This window comes from Lonchura striata, chromosome 2, assembly GCF_046129695.1.
Source record: "Lonchura striata isolate bLonStr1 chromosome 2, bLonStr1.mat, whole genome shotgun sequence".
Lineage (NCBI taxonomy): Eukaryota > Metazoa > Chordata > Aves > Passeriformes > Estrildidae > Lonchura > Lonchura striata.
In genome coordinates, this window is record NC_134604.1 from 70,719,462 (window position 1) to 70,740,151 (window position 20,690).

The 20,690-nt window shown below is 35.4% G+C and overlaps 1 protein-coding gene across 6 annotated transcripts in view; it reads right to left on the reverse strand.

Moving 5' to 3' along the window:
• Window positions 1-20,690, reverse strand: part of SGCG (sarcoglycan gamma) — a 103,016-nt gene that overhangs the window by 41,828 nt on the left and 40,498 nt on the right. For 3 of the 6 annotated variants that reach the window (XM_021530623.3, XM_021530621.3, XM_021530622.3), the window contains one exon: window positions 9,861-10,055. In XM_021530623.3, the coding sequence (XP_021386298.2) occupies window positions 9,861-10,055 (195 nt within the window). Of the gene's footprint in view, window positions 1-9,860; window positions 10,059-20,690 lie in introns of all 6 variants that reach the window. The other 3 variants (XM_077781462.1, XM_021530619.3, XM_021530617.3) reach the window with 1 other exon arrangement.

Consider the following 20,690-nt stretch of genomic DNA (forward strand, 5'->3'; position numbering starts at 1 on the left):
AAATTTAGATTTGGTTTATGTGCATAAACGACTGTCTGTGAGGACTAACATAAACTTCGTTATATTCATGCAAACAATAAAAATATGGATATTGCATACTGATCCTCACTTCTATTACCTTTGTGACTGCAAAAAAATATTATGTTCTTAGTACTACCATATTTGAGCATTTTAAGATTGCAAAAGTATTGAGTTATGCAATACAGCAAGATAGGGGAATTCTATTATGTCCCTTTTATAACTGGCAAATTGAAGTTATATGGAATATAAAATAGAGGGATTTAGAGTAAACAACCACCCCAATGCACTGAGATCCAATGCTAAGTTCCATGAAAAGGCAGAGCATAATAGTTACACATAATATTCTTTCAACAACTACTCTGCTTCTTACATTACCAATTGCCTTTTACTGAGTATTGTGGCTTCCTCAGTGATGAACAAACTTGATGCTTTCTGTTTCAAGGATTTGATTCTGTTCCTATTCAAATAACTGAATAAAAGTATTTCTACTAACTCGAGGAAAGGGACCCAATATCAGTTAGATGTGGACTTTGATGGAGTCATACAACAAGCTGTTGTGTAGGGTGGGAGGCAAAAAGTGCTTCATTAAAGACAGGAAATGTATGGCACATCTGGATTCTGGTTATCCTGATGCTGGTGACTGTCACTGCTTGAGTTTGCTGGCCCTGGGCTGTAACACAGTGTTGTACATACAGATATAGCTGAGACACACATTTTGTAATTACTCCAAGCCCTCAGCGAGGCAGGGCCACAGCTGTACAGCAGGGAAGGATGAAATGGCATCTCTGTAGACAGCAATCAGGTTTTATTGCTGCAAGGAGCTGACTAGCGTGGAGACTGCTGGCAGCTGCCAAACTCTTGTGCACCAAAGATGCAACTTAACATTAGTGTTCACACAGGTGTGACCAGTTTTCATTTCAGAACTGCTTGACTTATTCTAACTGCAGTGACAGGATGTCTTCAACTACAGTAGAAACATTTCTTCATAATTTGAAAATGCTCCCAAGTAGGTAAGTGCTTGAAGAAAAAGAGACGAAGACTTCTACCACAAAAATTCAATCTCTAAATCCCCACAAAAGCTCATCAAGACTAGCTTGAGAAGTCCAGGTCTAAAAGACATTTGACATCTAGCTCTTCAGTGAATTATAGGGATACTACAAACCAGTTGAAATGAGTAGCCACCACTGCAGAATTCTAGGTAAAATGCACTGTGTTGTGGAACATCTGGATGGGAGGGCCATCTTGGATGTGTTACCATTCTCTTAGACTCTAAACACAGACCTCAGACTACTAGGAGTGGAAAACAAACAGATGCAGCTCTAGGGTTCTTGCACTCACAGTGAGTTGCTCTCAGGTAGCTGGGCCTCATGCTACCCATGGCATATGGAAACAAAAGAGTATCAGGTGATTTCTGGGATTTATCTCCCAGGAGTATGACAATGTAGGTCTGCTGATGTCAGCATGTGGCCCTTAGAAATGAATATGGGGCACGGGGAACATTCATTCAGTTTAAAAATGGGTATTTCTACTCATCTAAATTTGATCAATAACTATAGTTTTTATTTTCCTACCAACACTGAAACTCATACACACTGGCTCACTGTATTTTGTCAACCACTCTCCATATTGTATGTCATACCATATCACATCATATCATCACTGTTTCTGTACCTTCTCGGCATTAGACTCAAATGCAGTCATCAGACTCCTCTGAATAAGAGAAATTGAACTTCTGCTCTGTGTTTCAGCTAATAGCTGCAAGGGAAGATGTGTATTTTCTGCTTTTGGAGAGAGATCAAATACTGGAAAGACAAGCTGACCCATATGTTAGCATAGTTACACCAAAAAAATCCTCAAAGTTGATTCCAACATTAGTTTGAACACACATTCAATTCAAATCAAGTAGTTTCTGTCTTAGGAGTTAAAAACATGTTTGATTGCAGTATCTGCTCCCTGAATATTAAACTTTTCCATATATTAAAAGTCCACACATGCTGTAGTGGCTGAATGAAACCAGTAATGGTATTAACTTCAGAGAAGAAAGGATGCAGCATTTCCACTCAGTTAAATCCTATTCTTTCTTGTAGGATCCTTACATCCTCCTTCCAGGCCAGATCAGGGAAAGACCTTGGCAAGTTCAGACCAAGACATCACTTGTTGTGCCCCAAAGCTAGTTAAATTAATGGCTTTATAGATCCAGCTTGCACTGCAGTACTTCTTGCAGCAATTACTATTTAGAGAACTTGCTTTGCAAACAAGAGTGTACTGTTTCATTGAGATAATAGGACTGTGGGTAGAGATTGTTAAAGAGCAATCAGCAAAACAGGATTGGTAATGAATCTGATGAAACTCTCTGTTTGACTTACAATATCAATTTTGGAGCTAAGTACGTGCTTGGTATAATAACATTACTGATGCCTCATCTCATTTTCAGTCGCAAGGACTCTATTTGCTGGGCTCAGACAGAAGTTATCTAACTCATCTGCTTGGATGACAGTGGAGTAATTTCAGTCAAAGATATTGGTCAAATCAGAGCCCTTGACAACAGCAAGCACTCCTGAAGTTAGCCTCACCTGGCTTAGGGCTGGATACAAACTAAAACAGCATTTGTGGACAAGAGTGCCAAAGTGGGTATACAATATTTTGAGATTCAGAAAAGTAGATGGACACTTTGAATTCAACAGATTTGTAAGAAAACAGCGATGAATTATGCAAATTATCAAGCCACTGATGTTTGCTTATTTTTGTAACTTTTTTTCATAATATAGGATTCATACTTTAGACATATATTTTCAAGATATTTTTTTCTTTTTGCCTTTTTTATCTTTGTCCTGATATACAGAATAACAGACTTCCTTACTTATAGTACTAATTAAAACAGGTGTTACTCGAGAGGAAAGAATACATTCTCAAAACTGATTCAGGTTTAGCTTCATTTCCTTGTTCAGCAAAGACCAAATTCTGTCTCTGGTTCTGTACTGGACAGATATTAAAAATGCCATTACATCTCCTGTGTTAGAAAAACTGGCTATGAAGAAACAGACTTCTACTCCCACTGCTACATGTGTTTATTCAGAAATTAGGTTTTTATAAGTTGGAAAATTAATTTTATTATTTTAACATTTGTAATTATTCAACTTAGCTAAAGAAATGGAATTAAATATTTTCCTTTGGTTTGCAAAGGCTGTCAAAAGGATTTTCTTAAATCCAGTTCTTAAACTTGCATGCACACTCTAATCTCACTGTACTCAGATTTTTTATAACTTTTTATAAATATTATAAATTATTCCAACAGTACACTTAAGTGTTCCTCCGCACTCTTTTACATACACATGATTTGATTCATAATATAATACAGAATAATCAAATGCTTTAAGAAAATATATTTAAATGAAAATATGTATCACTACTGAAAAGACTTTGGCAACAGCTTTCTGCAGTAAGTACCTCAGTATCTTTCTAATCAATTATTAATCTTGGCATAAAATATTTAAATATTTGTCTGATAGAGACAATGGGAATGACTGTAGCCTGATTGGAGGCAAATTGTATTTAACTTAACAGAAAAACTGCAAAATAAAGCTGTTTAGGATTATTCAGAATAGAAACTACGGCATGATCATGTTCTGACGTGAAAATTTGGATGAGAATTTATGAAAAATTCAGTAATTTATTTAAGTATTAAGGTAATGCAACATTCTCAAAATGGCAACTAATTCCATGGAGGACCCACTGTTAATCACAAAATACACTGAAAGGCTGTACAAGTTCAGTAATGTATGTCTTTAGAGAAGGAGAGCTCTTGCTGTAAGTGTTCTTCACTGTACATTTTCATTGCTGTCTGCTCTGGTTTTAGGTGTTCCAAATGGTTGAGCATCTCCAATTTAATAAGATATGCTATTACACAGTCTGTTAAGTCTCACTGTCAGAAAGTTTTAACTGATTTTCAGTTAAAATTTTGCTTTCTTAATTCATTACATTCCTAGTTTCATATTTCTATATTTCCTTAAGTAACTCCCTCCATCTTCAGTGCCTGAATTTATCAAGTACTTGAATAGTTGTTTACATAAGTATTTTATTACAAAATCAGTTTTTTATTTCAAAATACATATTGTATTTATAGATGTAGAGCATACAATTATCACCTAACTAATATGTATATATAGTAAGATTATATATAGTTTGCTTTTCAACATTTCTTATTAAATGAACTATCACCAAATTACTATTGCCTTACAGAAAACTTTGAAAAATAATTTAAAAATAACTTTTAATAATTTGCCTATAATAATTTTTAATGGGTACCCCAGAAGTTTAGAAGAATGCTATGTCTGTGACAGAAGTTTCTGGGAATGGCTACACATGTAGTGTACTCCCTAATTAAAAGTAGGCCAAACTAAGAAAACACCTGTCAATAATATCTAGAAAACCTGTATGTTTCGGTACAACTGTGACAATTGCCCTATTTATTCCAGTGAAAGAAATTTATATTCATAACGGAGAATTTAAAAGCCCATAGTCTATATAAAATGTGCAGAAACCCTCCCAGTTGTCATTGCCTTTGTCTCTAAGTCCAGCTGAGGTGCAGGCACAAAAGCAGGCTAAACATTTGTCCTATTCTTAGGAAGAACCATGCTTAGGATATGCACTGCTGGACTGGATATTGGACACTGCTTGACTTGGCACTCCACAGACCAAGTCACTCCCTGTCATGATAAGGTGACACAGGGGTTATTCTAAGGATTAGCATTAGGACTTGACTTTCTTCATGTTGGACTCAAATACAGATAAGGTTTGATATGGATGGCAGGAGAACTTCAGACTGACCACAGATTTGAATTATGTTTAACTAGCAGTGCATCTAAAACTATAAAGACCTATCTACTTCTCTTACACTGTGCTTAAAATTTTTGTCAGAGGAAACTCCACACTGAAGTTATCCTGGTGAACACTATAGTTTTATTACTATCTGCCCTTATAAAAATGAAATACAGTGCAATTTCCTTTCTTATTCTAGAAGACCATCCACTAAAATCCATGGAAAACAGGTTTCTTCATCAGAGGCAAAAAAAAATCCAGACATAATCTTTGGCACACAACTGATCCTGATGTTATGGTAAAGTGGCAAAACCTAAATAATACAATAACTGAATTAATGAGGTGTTTCTGAGGAAGATTTGTTAGAGCATCAGGAATGGTAATCACCTGATCAGGTGCATTTTTCACACCTGAGTTCATGAGACCTAGCATGACAATCCTGGACTAGAGCTAGTGTGACCTCCAGCCTGAGCCTTGGAAATTTTGAATGGTACCCCCAAAACTGGTATAACCTGCTAATTCAGTGAGCAAGCATCCTGTCACCTCCTCCAAGTCATTTATTAAGTTTTTGAAAAGGACAAGAGCTAGGACAAAACAACTGCAATGCTTATTACTGCCCTCCATAACACATTAGCATCTACATTCTGAGCCCAACTACCCAGGCAGTTTACTTTTTATACTTATGTGTTTGTCCACTCCTCATGGCTGTAATATCCTATCTAGGGTAATGGAATATTGTGGGAGAGAGTCAGGAGACTTGCTGAAGTCAAGGTAAATGATATTTTGTGTCCTCCCATCATCTACAATTCCAGACGTTTTAACATAAAGTGGCAATCAGATTGGTCAGGCATCATTCACCCTTGGTAAACCCATGGCCCCCTTTTCTAAAGACAAGTGCAACACTTGCATTCACTCAGTCATCAAGGATCTCCCCAGTCTCCAAAACCTTTCAAACACTGTAGAGGGTGACTGCAGGAGAATCAGTTCTCTCTGCACCAATGGATGCATACTATCTTGTTGACATTTGCCCTTTGTTATTCTTAACTGAAGCTGAGCTTTGGCATTCCTGACACGGAAAGCTTGACATATTTCCTGGCCCAGACATTGTTTAGAAATTTCTTCTTTGTAGTCTGTATCTGCTTCCAACTCTTCTATACTGCTTTTTCACTGAAGCTCCATCACAAGTAACCTGCCTAGCTAAGCCAGGATTTTTATCTTTCTAGCTATCAGGAGTGATCATTCCTACATTTGCAGGATACAGTCCTGAAAGTTGATCTAGCTTTTCTGGGTAACTTTATCCTTCAGATCTGTCTCCCATGAGATCCTGTGAATAGCAGATCCACCTGTGTGATACCTCTGTGTCCTCTTCAGAAGTTGTTGACACCCTCTAGAAATCTTCACTGCTTCCATCCTGCTACACTTGTCTTTCAGCAGATATCAGAGACATCGAAGGCTCTCTCTTTCAGACCTAATGGATCCTTCAGAATTGTCCACAGGACTTCTGACATCCTTGCAGCCTTAAATACCTTAAGTTTTCTAAACTCTTAAAACTAGCAGTCCCCTTTAGTGCTCAGAAAGCCTCATTATGCTAGAAACAGAATCTGAAATTTTCATTACATGCAAAATGTGATATGTTGTCCTGGGGAAAAAACCCAACCCTTTTTCAAACTGATTTTTGTACAGAAAATGATGCTATTTTAAAAACTATTCTATTTTATCATATTCACCAAACTCAAGGCATAATTATTTGAATGTCTTCTCTGAAACAGCTGAATATAATGAACTCACAGGTTTCTTCGCTTATTCCCACAAAAAAAAACTTGAGACCCTGTCCCTCTGAACTCCTAGACAGAAAAGGAAAAAAAATGAATGAGAGACAGCTGATACCTTTGAATTAATGTGCACAACTTGGAGATGCCCATATGTTTTTTAATTGGGCAGCATGAGAAAAGGGATATATTCTCTGTTCAGGTTTTTCTCCTTTAGTCTAGCTTTTATGAAATGAAATGAAACAATGAATTCTGTTCAATTTAGTAATCTACATTTGATGCTGAAGGCCACTCAAACAATAGAGGTTAGAAAAGTTTCTGTCTTTCATCACTCCAAATTCGTAAAAGGAGATCAAACTCTATTCATCTTGCAGCATATCTATGTCTGGTTCATGTTCTCCTTTATCAGCTTAGCTTCTTTGCTAGTATTTATCACACTGTCTGGTTTTATGGGGGTTAAGGCAGGACATGTGTGCATGGATTAATTCAATGCCAGAGCTTCTTCAAGTTCTGTTCATAATTTCATTATTATTTTATTCTGGATCTCTGAATAGACATAGCATGTGATTTTTGAATGCAACTTATTACTGCAAGTTATTACTTAATGAAAGAGTCAAGGATGTTTTATAGAAAAAGAGAACACTTTTTATATAACTAAAGAAACTTTGATGTCTAAATAACCAGTTTGTCAGCTCTGAGTGGGCTGAAGAAATGGCTGTGCTATAGAATCATGTCGATCAATCATGAAAGCACCAGTGCCCCTATTATTGAAAAACTGTTTTCCTTATATAATTATATACTGCAGTCATGTTATGTATAAAATTTTTGTTCAGTGTAAACTCTCTTCAGGATTCTGCTATAAAAATATATTTTTAAATGTTTGCGACTTTTTTTCCTAAATAAGCTTATCAACCTTAGTGAGAATACAACTTGTTTCTTGTATTATTTTAGAGAAAAAGCTGTTAATATCTTATTAGCTGTCAATATTTAAATATTGTTAAAAGTGATATTTTTAAGAGTGATCTTAAAGAATTTTTTTAAAACTAGGATCAAATGCTTTTAAAGTATTAGCTAAAAATACAGTATCTATTATGAATATTAAACATAATAAGTCCTATAATCTCTATACAGTATACCTGAATACAATTAATAAATATAAGTGTTATCACAGTTGACAGATTAATATTTGCTAAATAACAGATAATAGGATAATATTTCACAATTACTTTACAACTCTTCCCAATCATGGAAATTCTTAATTGGTTAAGTATGATAAACATGAATCAACTCATTTCCTAAACAGCAAATACTTGTCAAGCTTGGAACTCACGAATCATAAAAATCTAATTGTGACACTATACTGATACTTCTCTTTTTAAACAGCAACAAAATACTTTGAGAAATAAATGCTTAATTCCATCATGAAAAGGTTTTTATGATCGTATTGGCAATTTCTTATAACTATCACACTAATTCTTCACAATAGGTGTTTCCTTAGACAGAGGAAAGAACTGTGATGCTTCAATTATATACTTCCAGACTTTGATCGTGCACTAAACATCCTTCTTAGACTCAGTTCTCTGGGTGATATTTCTGGTATCCTCAGTTACTTCTTGTCTTGAGAGATGTAGTCTATTAAAATAGCACCCAGTAAAAGAAGTTCTCTCCTCTTAACATCACATGTTCTTTTGTTGAGAATTGTGACATACATGTGCACTTTGCACAAATGTATTTACAGTTGATATTTATATGAATTTCAGTATTTCCCTAAAATTATCCCAAATTGATGAAGGCATTACAGTTAAATCACTATCCAATTGGGCACATCAGACATATAGATTCTTTAACACAGAATTAGGAAATTCCTTGTAATTGTGGCATTCACAGCCCACTCTGTGAAAGGATGTAAACCTGCACTGCTAGAGCTGTTACTACACTGCTCTGGTTGCAAAAGCTGAAGAACACTGTCCCTCAGCAGATCAAGGCATTTGGTATCTTCCACACAGGAACTACAAGGAGATGGGTATTCCTATAAGTTGACTGTCTAGTGTTGTTTTATTTTTAGTCCTCACTGGTATCAGAGAAGAAATACCCAGGTTCATATGAAGAAATCAAATCAACATAAAATATTTTTTAAAACTCTGTAAAAATAGGACCCTGAGCCAGAAAAAAAAATGTAAGTTTTTCATGTTCTATGTGATCTATGACATGCGGGCACTAAAGGCATATCTTTCATGTGAGCTGCATAAGATAAAAATTATATGGGATGTTTTGCACTGTAATCTGTATGATAGTAACAGTGCTGTAAAGAATTCATGTAGGGGAAGACCTCTTACAGGAATTAAAGCACTAAAAACTGTATTAGTAAGTAGTACTGAAAATTAACATACTTTCTTTTTAGTGAGCATAGAAATATTTATATTAAGATAAAGTGGTCTTCACTTAGTGATAGAGGTGTAATAACAATAGATAAGAGAAACCTTCTTCACTAGCCATGGCAGAGCTGTAAAAATTTGTTATTATGGTTTTTCTTGTAACAAGTCTATTCAAATCATCTGTGTATCACAACTCCATGTTAGAAGCAAATTAGCTAAGCTTCAATATTCATTGATGCATTTTATTCCATTCTCACTAAAGTCATATCTTGCAGACTTCTGGAACTTACCCTTTAATCGACTACATGCAAAATTCCATTATAAATATTAAAATATATATGACAGTGGAAAGTTATTAATTTTACTTCTGAATTATATAGCTGCTTAGCCTCAAGCATGAAGTAGTGATAATTACTTCTGAGCTGTAATTAATTGGGCAAATAAATTGTTAAATTTTAGATGCTTATAATTTGGAGAAAGAAGCTAAAAAACTACAGCAGCTGTCAGCAATATTTTAACTGAGGAATTATCTATGAGATAAAATTACAGCATACACATTTGTAAACTATCAACTAAACAGAGATTATGAGACAACAGTAAAATACATTCTCACAGAATGGCTAGAATTCACTGTAATTTAAAGCATCAACAACCTCAGTATTTCAAGAATTATTACTAATGCAGAAATTACATATGAGGAAGTACATTCAAAAATAGATTTTTCTAACTTACTTTCAGCCAAATTACAAATCACAGTTGAGAAGAAAGAAAAAAGCACCATCTATTACCTACAGAGAAGCTGGTGTACATACAAAATAAGTGAAAGGGTAAGGCAGGGAAGAGAAGTCAAGAATGGAAAATTAAAGAGGACACTTACTGGGGAAAACCACATCACTTTAAGAATCCAAATTGTCAAAGAAAAATTCACAACTAGGATGATAAGCAGGAGGAGAACAAACAGGTAGAGACAACGCTTTCTCCAGCCATAAATTCCAATTTTGTAGATATATTCATTCTTCGGCCTCTCTAGGCTCGTGCCTGGTGTCGTTGTCATGTACTGTTCACGTACCATCTGCTATGTAAAGAAAACAAAAAAAGAAAGGAAACTGCTTAGTTGCTTAAATGACAATATTTATAAAAAACTCCAAGGAAAATATAAAGATAAAATTGTAAGAGCTAGGAACTAGAAACTGTTATGAAGTCTTACCGGGAAAAGCATTTTTATCCTGCCCTTTTCAACTTACATCTTAGTTTTTGATACACTTAACATCATGTTTTAATATATGAACTGCATTAACTGCTGTTTTCAGGAGGCTTAAATTTATTTCATCCTATAAAGAATGGCAAAACTTTCCTTCTATTTGTCATAATATTCTAATTCTCCTATCATAAAATATTTAATGGGATCATACCATAATCTACAGCTCACAAGTACGTATCAGTTGGAATGTCAATACATATATTAGGCTTCAGAGTATGTATGTAAAGAAATCAAATTATTCTTTATGATGTACAGAAAATAAAAACATTAAAAACATTGCCTACTGGGTTTAAACAACTTCACTTTATACTACAGTTCTTAAAGAAGTATTGTTTGGATTTAAGGAAATCTTACAAGCTTGCACTTCCTTAAAACATGAGAATATTCACTAACTTCCACTTTTACAGCACAGAGACCACCAACAATTCAAACCACTCATTAAAGCTTACCATTTTGGCCAAAAGAATAAAAACTCAGCAGCTGAAGCTGCTTATCAAGAACAACAGTGGGTAATATGCATCTCACACCCAGATAAAGCAAAAAAACCCCAACCCAATCATGGATGTCAGTAACAAAATATGTATTGCAAATTCAAGTCCTTCCCGTGAGCCAGGTATGTCCACAGGCATCTTACATCCAAAAAATGGTCCACTTTCTTATAATATAATGCTCCCAAATGAGAGTGCCTTCAGAAAGGTTTCACACAAGGTGTACTCTCAATTCTGAATTTCCTCCTATCAATGAGATCACCATGCTCACACTGCTTTCAAAACATTATGAAAAGACATCCTTGCCTCTGTTCAAGTTTCCTGCAGAGCCATCTTGTGTCTGTGACATGCTTGTGGCTCGCAGTTCTAACCCTCATCTTTAGAAAGATGTCATCTTTTTCCTTTAGCTTCCTAGCAAGACAGAGAATACCATATAAATTTACAATTAAACATAATCCTATGCATTAGCCCCTTGTACATATGCAGTAGTCATCTTATTTCTGCCCTTCCACCAAAAGAAATTAATTTCTTGTTTATTTATATTCAAAAATGAGACCAAATAATTGGCAGTTCATAATGTAATTTTGCTTACAGACATTATGATATAATAATTCTTTTTCTGCTATCAGTCTCAGTTGCTCATAGACTATGTATATAAATATTTTCATTGCTGAAAATAGTATAACAATTTATTATTGAGGAATTATAGATTCTGAAATAACTTGGCTTAATCTTAGTGCAAAACATTTACAAGATTTACAAGATGTTACTTAATATTCACCAGATTAACTATGTTTGTTTAAAAATATAAGATTATGTATTTTAGTTCTGTATATTACTCAAGCACATAGTACTCATTACAGAATGCTGTTTAAATATAAATTGATAATAGTTTTTGTCTCTTTTCCACCTAATTATTGTATAGTAAACCATATTACACAAAGGTTGACCTTATCTGAAATCTCTGTTACCATGTGCTGCCATAAGATATTGTGACATTTATACACACAATGGGTTCCATAAGATGACTAAACAAACCTTCACCCCTACTTCCACACAGATTTCTTCTCAATAAATAACTTACAGAAAAGGATGCAGTAACTCTTATCTGGTAACAACCAGAGACAAACTTTGTGAATTAAGCTGTGTAGTTCTTGCCCATGAGTAGTACAGCTATGCCCTGATTATGGCTGGGATGCTGTTAGCATTTGCAGTAGGCAGGAAAGGCATGGCCAGGACTCTGAGGTTATCCTATACAGCCTCCTGCCATGTGCAGGGGGTGGTGGGGAAGGAAGGGATCCTTTCTGGTCCTGCTGGACCAGAGCAGTCAGGGTGTTGCTGGTTTCTGTGTGGTGAGTACTCGCATGTAAATTTGTTTGCATTGCTTCTATGCCCCCTTCACAAGGCAGACTGCTTTGCCTGTTTCTTGTGTTCCTGCTCCCTACACCTGCACGGCGAATTCTGCAGTACAGACCAGTTGCCAAAGAGTTAATTAATTGTCACATCTTCATGGTCTTATGCAGGCTCATTACAGTGGTCTCTGAGGTTGGAATTCATCTCATGTTAGATATGAACAATTTAGCCCTGAATATCTGAGCCAGTCAAACTGTACTCCCTTTATGGTTAATGGAGATAGGTCTCCCTACTGGTAATTATTTATCTGACTCATGTTAGATGTGAATTGTAGACATCCAATGAACTGCTTAACTTCCCTCCATCAAAAGAGAGCCTGCAATGACTTTTTCATATGTGTATGCCTAGATCTTGTAGACATTTCTACCAGAATGATTTCCAAAAGCATGTAATTTAACAACAAGATAGGATTTTTGTGATTCCTGTTCTTCTCTGTTCCATTTTTTACCCTGTTGTAAAATGTTTATTTAGTGAGTTGAGTGCTTTATACATAATGTATTATGTACTCCTGTTTAATGAGGTGAGGTTTTTTGCATTTCAGCAAAAAACCTATGAGTTTTGTAATTGTTTTCAGCCCTTCAGAAATTCCACAGGGGACATCTCCCAGGACAGCATTGTTCCCTGCACGGGTCATTTTATTCCTGACAGAAAACAGTTCTGTTGTTTCTGCGCATTATTAATACTGCCAAAAATTGCTTTGGTCATAGTAAATAGGCAGTGCTTGCCTAGACAACTGAATGCTTTCAGAAGGATTAAGTTTTTCTCCCTAACATAATATTTCATTATTTTTAAGAGATTTAGTGTTCTACTATTACATAATTACAGTAGAAATCCTTTCAGAACTGATACTGTTGGGCTGTTTCTTTTGGGAGAATCAACTTTCCATATTACTGACTTATATGTTCACGAGCTAAAATCACATAGGAAAATAACCTCTGACCTGTCTGGTGTTGGGAAGGATGGATAAATATAATTATTCATAAATAATACAGCAAGGATGAGAACGGTCCTTCCTGCTGGCTGGACAATACCCTTACCTACAGATAAGTCCAAAAGTCAAGTGGACTGTTCCATCTCACCCCCTAAAATGTATGGTTCACCCTGCACCTGTAACCCTCCCCCCTAAAACATCAAGTGCCTGTAACCCCATTGGCCCGAGCCTTGTTCCAGCCCATCTTGAAGCCCCCTGATAAGGGGTCTCCGAGGGGCCAGATGCCCTCTTGGAACTTCCCCTCCTCTTGGAACTTCCTCTCTCTTGGATCTTCCCCCCTCTTAAGACCTCCACCCTCTCCTAGAGCATCCTCTTGTCTCTCCCCTACCCCATCCCTTCGAGCCTTGCCACGTGCTGCGTCTGGCACCTCCAAGCAAGACCTTTCTCCATCCCTAATAAACCTTATATCCGAAGAGCAGCCTTCAGAGATCTCTCATCTCTATTCATCTACACCGTCCTGGAGCACAGTGCTCCCCACAGTCTGGTGAAGTCAGAAAGAAATCTTTTTTTAAGTCTGGGATGGTTTAGAAAGGTGGGCTGAAAGGAAAGCCTTAGACAGGCAGACCTCATAGTTGTGTTGTGAAGTCTGCCAAGATTCAAGATAGACTCAGAGAAGAAGAACAACAGGTCTTTAGTACTATCTGAAACGTGATTTGTCAGTGGACTAGCCATGAAACTGGTTGTGTAGGAGCATTCGAAACAGCCACCGAGAGGAAGTGGTGACTTAGACATCTGGATGTACACAAGTTAGTTGTGTTAGGAGAAGCAAGAAACCTGCAAAATGTACAATGACTTTGGTAAATGTTATCTTTTCTCTGTTAACTATTTTACAGGGAAGCAGCACACAGTGACTAAGAGTAAGAAATACTGGCAACCCACACTGCAGATAAAATGGCAATTGAGTTTCAAAATGAAAATTCTTATATCTTTTAAATGGACCATGAAGACATCTTATTTGCATCAGGTCAGCAGTAGCACAATAGAAAAGCTACTGCAAATAAACTACTGAATTGGAAGTGTAATTTCTTGGTGCTCTATTCAACAACCAATACAATCAGCACATTCCCTGTGGATTTTTGTAGATTTGGCCATATTTCATAGGATCAAGCTCTATCACGACAGTTTGTTATTTAGAAGTATTTTCTAATTGTCAACACCTATTTTATTTGGATCCATTTAAATCAAATTACTTCTTGCCTATTTGCTGATTTAAACCAGATACTTAATGCTGATTAGCTGCCAAAAGATTTTTCACAGATTTTAAATGATAGATCAAACTTGTGAACAACCAGTAACACTGCAGATGTTTGACCTCATGAAACTTGCCATGTATTCAGACATTGCATGTGTTGCATGGAAGGCATGAAGTTCATGCCTGTAATAATACATATGAGCTGCCCATGAAAGACCTGCATGTTCTTCACACTTGTAATTGTCCTCTAAAAATATATAACCATGACAGAATATTTCCTTGGCTCTACTGCACCTCTTTCCATGCAAGACTTAGAAACTGGTCTCTGTCATTTGAGTGATTCTGAAGTCCAGGAGATTCTTAAATTGATTAATGAAAGATGTTGAAAAACTGTCTATCACGAATGTTATTGTTGGACCGAGGTTAGTTTGGGCATCAAGTTCAAAACCCTATTCTGACAGCTCTGAAATAGTCACTTAAGATAGCTATGTTTTTCAAAAGTAATTTGAAAACTTATCCTTTAGCCTGCTTAGGAAAGCAAGCCTGAATAAAAGCATGATATTTTGTACTATTTTCAGGAATTACTTATTTGTAGGAAATGCTGAAGACCGAATACCAATTCCATTAAAATAAGTATTTTCAGTATATTTCAACTGTAAAAATATATTTTCATTGTTTTTGTTCATAAATGGCTGTTATTTTCATGTAAATAAAATTCCCCTTTGAACTGCTCTGAACTGTGTTACTCAAGTACTTTGTTATGTTGTCACAAAGCAACTGATAATAACATACCATTAGACAACATAATTTAAATACAGAACTACTTAACTGGTTAATACTCATAACCAGTGGTAATTCCATTAATAATTTTTCAATTATTATCATTTTATACTTTCAGCAAAAAGCTTAGCATTCAATAAAACCCTTTCAAATTGGAATTCAGAAGAACTGGTGAGGTTTCATGATAAAATTTGCACCACTGGTGCTTGTACTATGCATGCGTTTCTTCACAGTCATCAGTGCATCTACTCTTTCCTCTTGTTCTGGTTTTGGCCAGGACAAGGTTAATTTTTTGCATCAACTGGAAGGAGACATTGTTGAAGTGCTGTGTCCAGGACCCTGATGTTTTTCTAAACCCTAGCAGGTCATTGCCAAGGGTGGGGGTTGAAGAGACTCTGGCTTCTGAGGAAAAGAACATTCCTTTCAGTGGAAGAAAACATGAATGTTTTCATGGAAGAACTGATTGATATTTTTTTTTTTTTTTGGTTGCAGGCTTTCTGTGCAAGTAATTTCTTGGTGCTATACCTTCTCTTGTTAATGTTGTTGCTGTTACTGTTTGTTTTCTTATCTCACTGCTGTTTCCAGCAAACTGTTCTTATTTCAACCCATGATCCTTGCCTTTTGTGCTTCCAATTGGAGGGGAGAGGGAGCAAGTGGCAGCAAGGTTTTGATAGGAATACTTAGAATTGGAGAACACTCACCATCCCTAAACCATGACACCACTTTACATGGAGTATGTTCATTCACATGCAAGAAAATTCACAGTATTTGTGGGCATGAAAAAGGTGATAGTGCTAAACAAAACCAGTACAGTGAAAAGACAATTTCAATATCTTTAAATTCTTGTGCCATTGTATACAAACTGAGAACGGAAATTAAACAAACTGTCAGCTGAAAGAAGTGAGAACTCATTTTACAATCTGCATACAGTGTCTTCATTGAATATTATGTTCATTTTTTGTGTATGTTGCATTGGGCTAGGTGGGTATTATTATAGTACAAACATCAGAAGTACAGCAAGGCTTCACACTTTAGTGCATTTAGGAATGCACATTTTGTCTTTGTGAACACAGAAGCAGACCAATGATTAAGCAACAACAAAGAGGTGCTGTTGGAGCATCTTCCTGAAAGATGAAAGACAGTTTAGGCAATCCTGTTGTTCAGAGAAAAAGATGAGAAACCTTTGGAATCCATGTGGAAAAGGATTTTCAGAAAAAAAACAGAAAGACAGGGAAAAACCAAACTCTCATGATTAGGTGAAAATTTTATAATTACTTTCAGTCCTTCCATTGTAATGTATTTAATCTTCCCCAACCTTGGTTTGTTGAAATTTTTGTGTTATATAGCATATTGCAGTTTGAATTGTGAACTAGTGTCATCAGATCAAAACAGCTGGATCCCTGCAGTGTAATTTGTGGAAACCCGCAAAGAAATTTATATGGCCTAGTTAACTGTTTGCATACCCTGCAATGCACATTTGCATAATAACTATGGAATGGCCACAATTAACCCTTTGCACATTTTTAAGTAGAGCTGAAAGGCAGTCACTGACAGCACAATATTATATAAATATTAATGACATAATTATTAATATCATATAAGTATATGCACATTGCTATTAGAACATATTATTAATGTTAATATAATATGCTATTTAAAATTTTCTTTGTCTAACATGTCTATTCTTGAATCTCAATTACAATGTTTTTTAAACCTTGTTTTCTAGCTTTCAATTATATTTGTTTTCCTCCTTTAAAAATTCAAAAAATATTAAGCAGATAAGAAAAAAAAAATAAAATCATGTTACTCCCACCAGAATTAAAAGACTACACAAAAATATTACACAAAATATTTTTGTAAATTATTTTAATTTTTTACATATTTTATGAGCATTTGAAGAAGTAGCTAATATGTAGTATGAGACATCTCCTGCCTCTTATGCAAAATGCCTGAAATTGTTTTAATCTAAAGAAAAAGAGGTCAACCTTCTCTCTCTGAAATTCAGCCACTATTACAGCTAAGTGACATTGAGTATCATAATTTGAAAGGAAAATTAAAATCTCACAATTATTACTTTTCTGGGTTTTTCAACATATTTGTTACTCTGTCTTGGTAGACAAACAAAACCACAAGGAACTTGGAATAACTGATGTAGAAATGACTGAATGATGATGCGGGTGAGGCTAATGTATCAATGATGTGGAGCTCTCATTACTATTACAGATTTTAGACATAATCCTTTAAGAAGAGAGAAAAGAGTGATCTGTACAGCCATTGTTTTCACTTAACAATTAAAGACTGAGAACCATTAATGGTGTTAACATCATTTAAGTTTTTCCTTAGTTACTGTTCTTTGTATAATGGACTTTCATAGTTATCTTATCCTGTGGAATGTCATTCAGTGTTTATAAACAGGGTTTATTACCATAAAAACATTTTAAAACATCAAACCTGCAACAGGTAACTAATCTTTTCTTACTAGTACAGTTTTTATTCTCCAACCCCTATGAGAAGAAGTTACCTCATGGGTCTTGAGTAGAGGATAAAAATGTTATACTGAACAATTCATTTTAATGAACCTAATTGTGAAATAAATTTTGCCCTCTAAAGTCCAATACACTTTTCCCCCATAGTAGCTGTTCAGTAGCTGTTCTTCAACATGATTTATTTTTTCCTTGAAAGACTGCAAGTACACCAGATACATAATGTACTGCCATGAATATCAGAACAGAAATCTTTGCAGTCTTCTGGCTGTGAGGTTTTTTTTCTGAAGCACAAGCCAGAGTAGATCCATTCCCCTTAATCCCGCTTTTTCTTTAATTGCATGTAAGAAGGTGTATATAATTAAAGTATGAACTTTAACTGCCTGTGTTTGCATGGGCAAGTCTTTAAACAACTATCATGAGATCTGTAGCACCTGACTTGAGACAGGTAGAAGAAAGGAAAATATTAATGTGCAAGGAATGCTGAGAGCATTCTTGTTCTTATGGAAAGGCTAGGAGAATCACCCTTCTTTGTCTCCTTATAGTTTAATACAAGTCCTGGCTTTATGAAAAATAAGAATCATGCACATTTATTCTCGTGTATAAAGGGCTTTCTCACTAAGAAGAACAAAATAAACACAAAGGGATGTCTTGAGGATTTAATAAATTTTCCAACTCTAATTTATAAAATGATAGTTCAAAAGAATTATAAAATTACTTAACACTGCATCCTCTCCTATTCTGAAAATTTGATCCTTCCAGGTGTCAAAGGGCTTTTCTGCAGGTGAAACTGGAAGGTTTCCTTTGGGGTTGTCATTCCTTGCAAGCAATAAAGGTTTACAAAACAATTCACATATAATCGGACACTTCAAGGAGAGAAATGAAGAGGAGGTGACTGTCAAATTTACAGAATTTTTGCTATAATCTAGCACAGGTAATTTTTGCTCGCTAGCATTTTAGTTCTTTCACTCAGTGACAGCTAAATTATTTCCTTATTCAGAAGAGATGTGCATATCAGACTGTATGCAGATAAAGCCTTTCCATTCAGTCCTGGTTATAGTTAATTACTGTAAAAGTCTGGCATTGAATTCTGAAGGCCATTAGCAATTAACTTGGTGACCAAAATTTTGAATAAAACATTATATTATAGAATTTTGTAAAATTCCATATACACAAACTCTAACACCAAACAAGGACATGATGACTACAGACTACAGTATATAAATTGTGTTATGTGATCTATCCCAGATATCCACTATTATCACAAAAAAAAAATTAATTAAGTCAGACAAGACAAAAGTCAGTTGAAATTAGAAGTTAAACATCATAAATAAAACGATGTATTTACTCAGACCAAAACTTAGCAACATCTTGCTGTGTATCTACCTACCCAAGGAAGTCAATCATACTTGACAAAATTACTAAGATTATAAAATCCCTCTGTGGAGAACAAGAATGCCATGAGCTATACAATTTCAAATCATCTTCTTAGAGAAAACTTATTGCTTTTATAAAAGGGGATAAATCCTCATTTAAAATATAAAATGTTTTATCACCTTGTACAGAGGAAGTGAACTGTTCTGCATCACATAGTAGCTCTATAGGGCTATATAATTAAAATGCATGTTTGTACTTAGAGTTGCATGTACGGCAGAAAAGATGTCAATATTACTGAAAAAAAAAATGGAATGTGCACTGATATTTATAGATTCATTTTTCTGAATTCCTTGCTATAGCCTTTTCATTAACAACTCCAAATGGCAAACTATTAAATTATTAAAAGATAAAACATCTTGTGCTCTTTAGAGATATATTTCTATTTTGTATTAGAAATTTGAAGGCTGGAAAATGAAGACACTTAATAAAATTCAAATTTTTACTCTTGATACTGTATTTTTACACCACAAGCTGTTGTGCCTGCAAAAGCAATACATCCAGACCTGCCAGAAAGTGCTGGACAGAAAGTAACATGTGAGTCTGCTGTTCATTTCCAGGACTGCACTAGAGAAGTATTCTTGTATTCACAATTGTATATTAAACTCTCTACTGTACTCCAGAGAAAAAAACCTCTTTCACTTAGATTTACAATATCATTGGGAAGTCCAGAAAATTACAGCGCTTGAGAGACATCTACAGAAAATATGGGTTTTTAAGACATTGCCTTTGCTCTTTAGGAAAAACTGTTTTTCACACTGCATTACAATGGACTATGAAGATGCCCACAATACCTTTAGAGGTTCTAAACTTATCAGAAATTATTCTTTTAAATGGATGTAACATAAAACATTCTTTCCCAATTGCTAGCAAACATCTGATACTCTCTGTTTGTTTACTCTACATTTCACTTATTCATAACTGACTCTTCCTTTACAATCCGTTTATAACCATTTCTAAACACAACGAAGGTTACATTTTGGCTTAAACTGACATTATTGCTCTTTTGTTTATTCAAAAGACAAAGATAGGGATAATCTGCCTAGGAGTATTCTCTGACAGTGACAAAATTCTAGTTCCTTTGAGTGGTTTTCATATCTCTGGGTGTCATGGATATTAAGAGAAGAAGTTTATTTGAGTATCTGACAAAATTTGAGTATCTGACAAAACTCTGAGTCTCTGACAAAATCTGACAATACATCCCATGCTCTTTGTATTGCCATTTAAACTGTTGTTCTAAATCAGATTTCTTTGCTCTATATTGTTACTGTAAAACTTGGTTCCTCTTAATTACCTTTAATTCCTCCTTTATCATCATTGTAGTGTCATAAGAAAAGGGAGAACCACAAACTTTTACTTTCAAACATACTGAAGTTAAACTTTGCAGATAGGATCTGGCAGCTAGTTAGTTTGAGTTGCAGCAAAAAATAGGGAAAATCTGTGTACAAAATTGCTGCATCTCCCCCTTGAATCCACAGGCATAAAACCCCTGTGGAGCCCGGCCAGCTGGGCAGTGGGGCGAGTCGGGCAGAGGGAAGGAACTTCTCCTTGGATCCCGGGGGCTTGGAGAAGCTCCGTCGTGAGTCCAAAGACGAGCTGGTCCCACAAGCAAAGGAAAGAGGCGCTCTCCCTCAGGATTAGTTCCAAAGTTTAATGAGAGCCTGG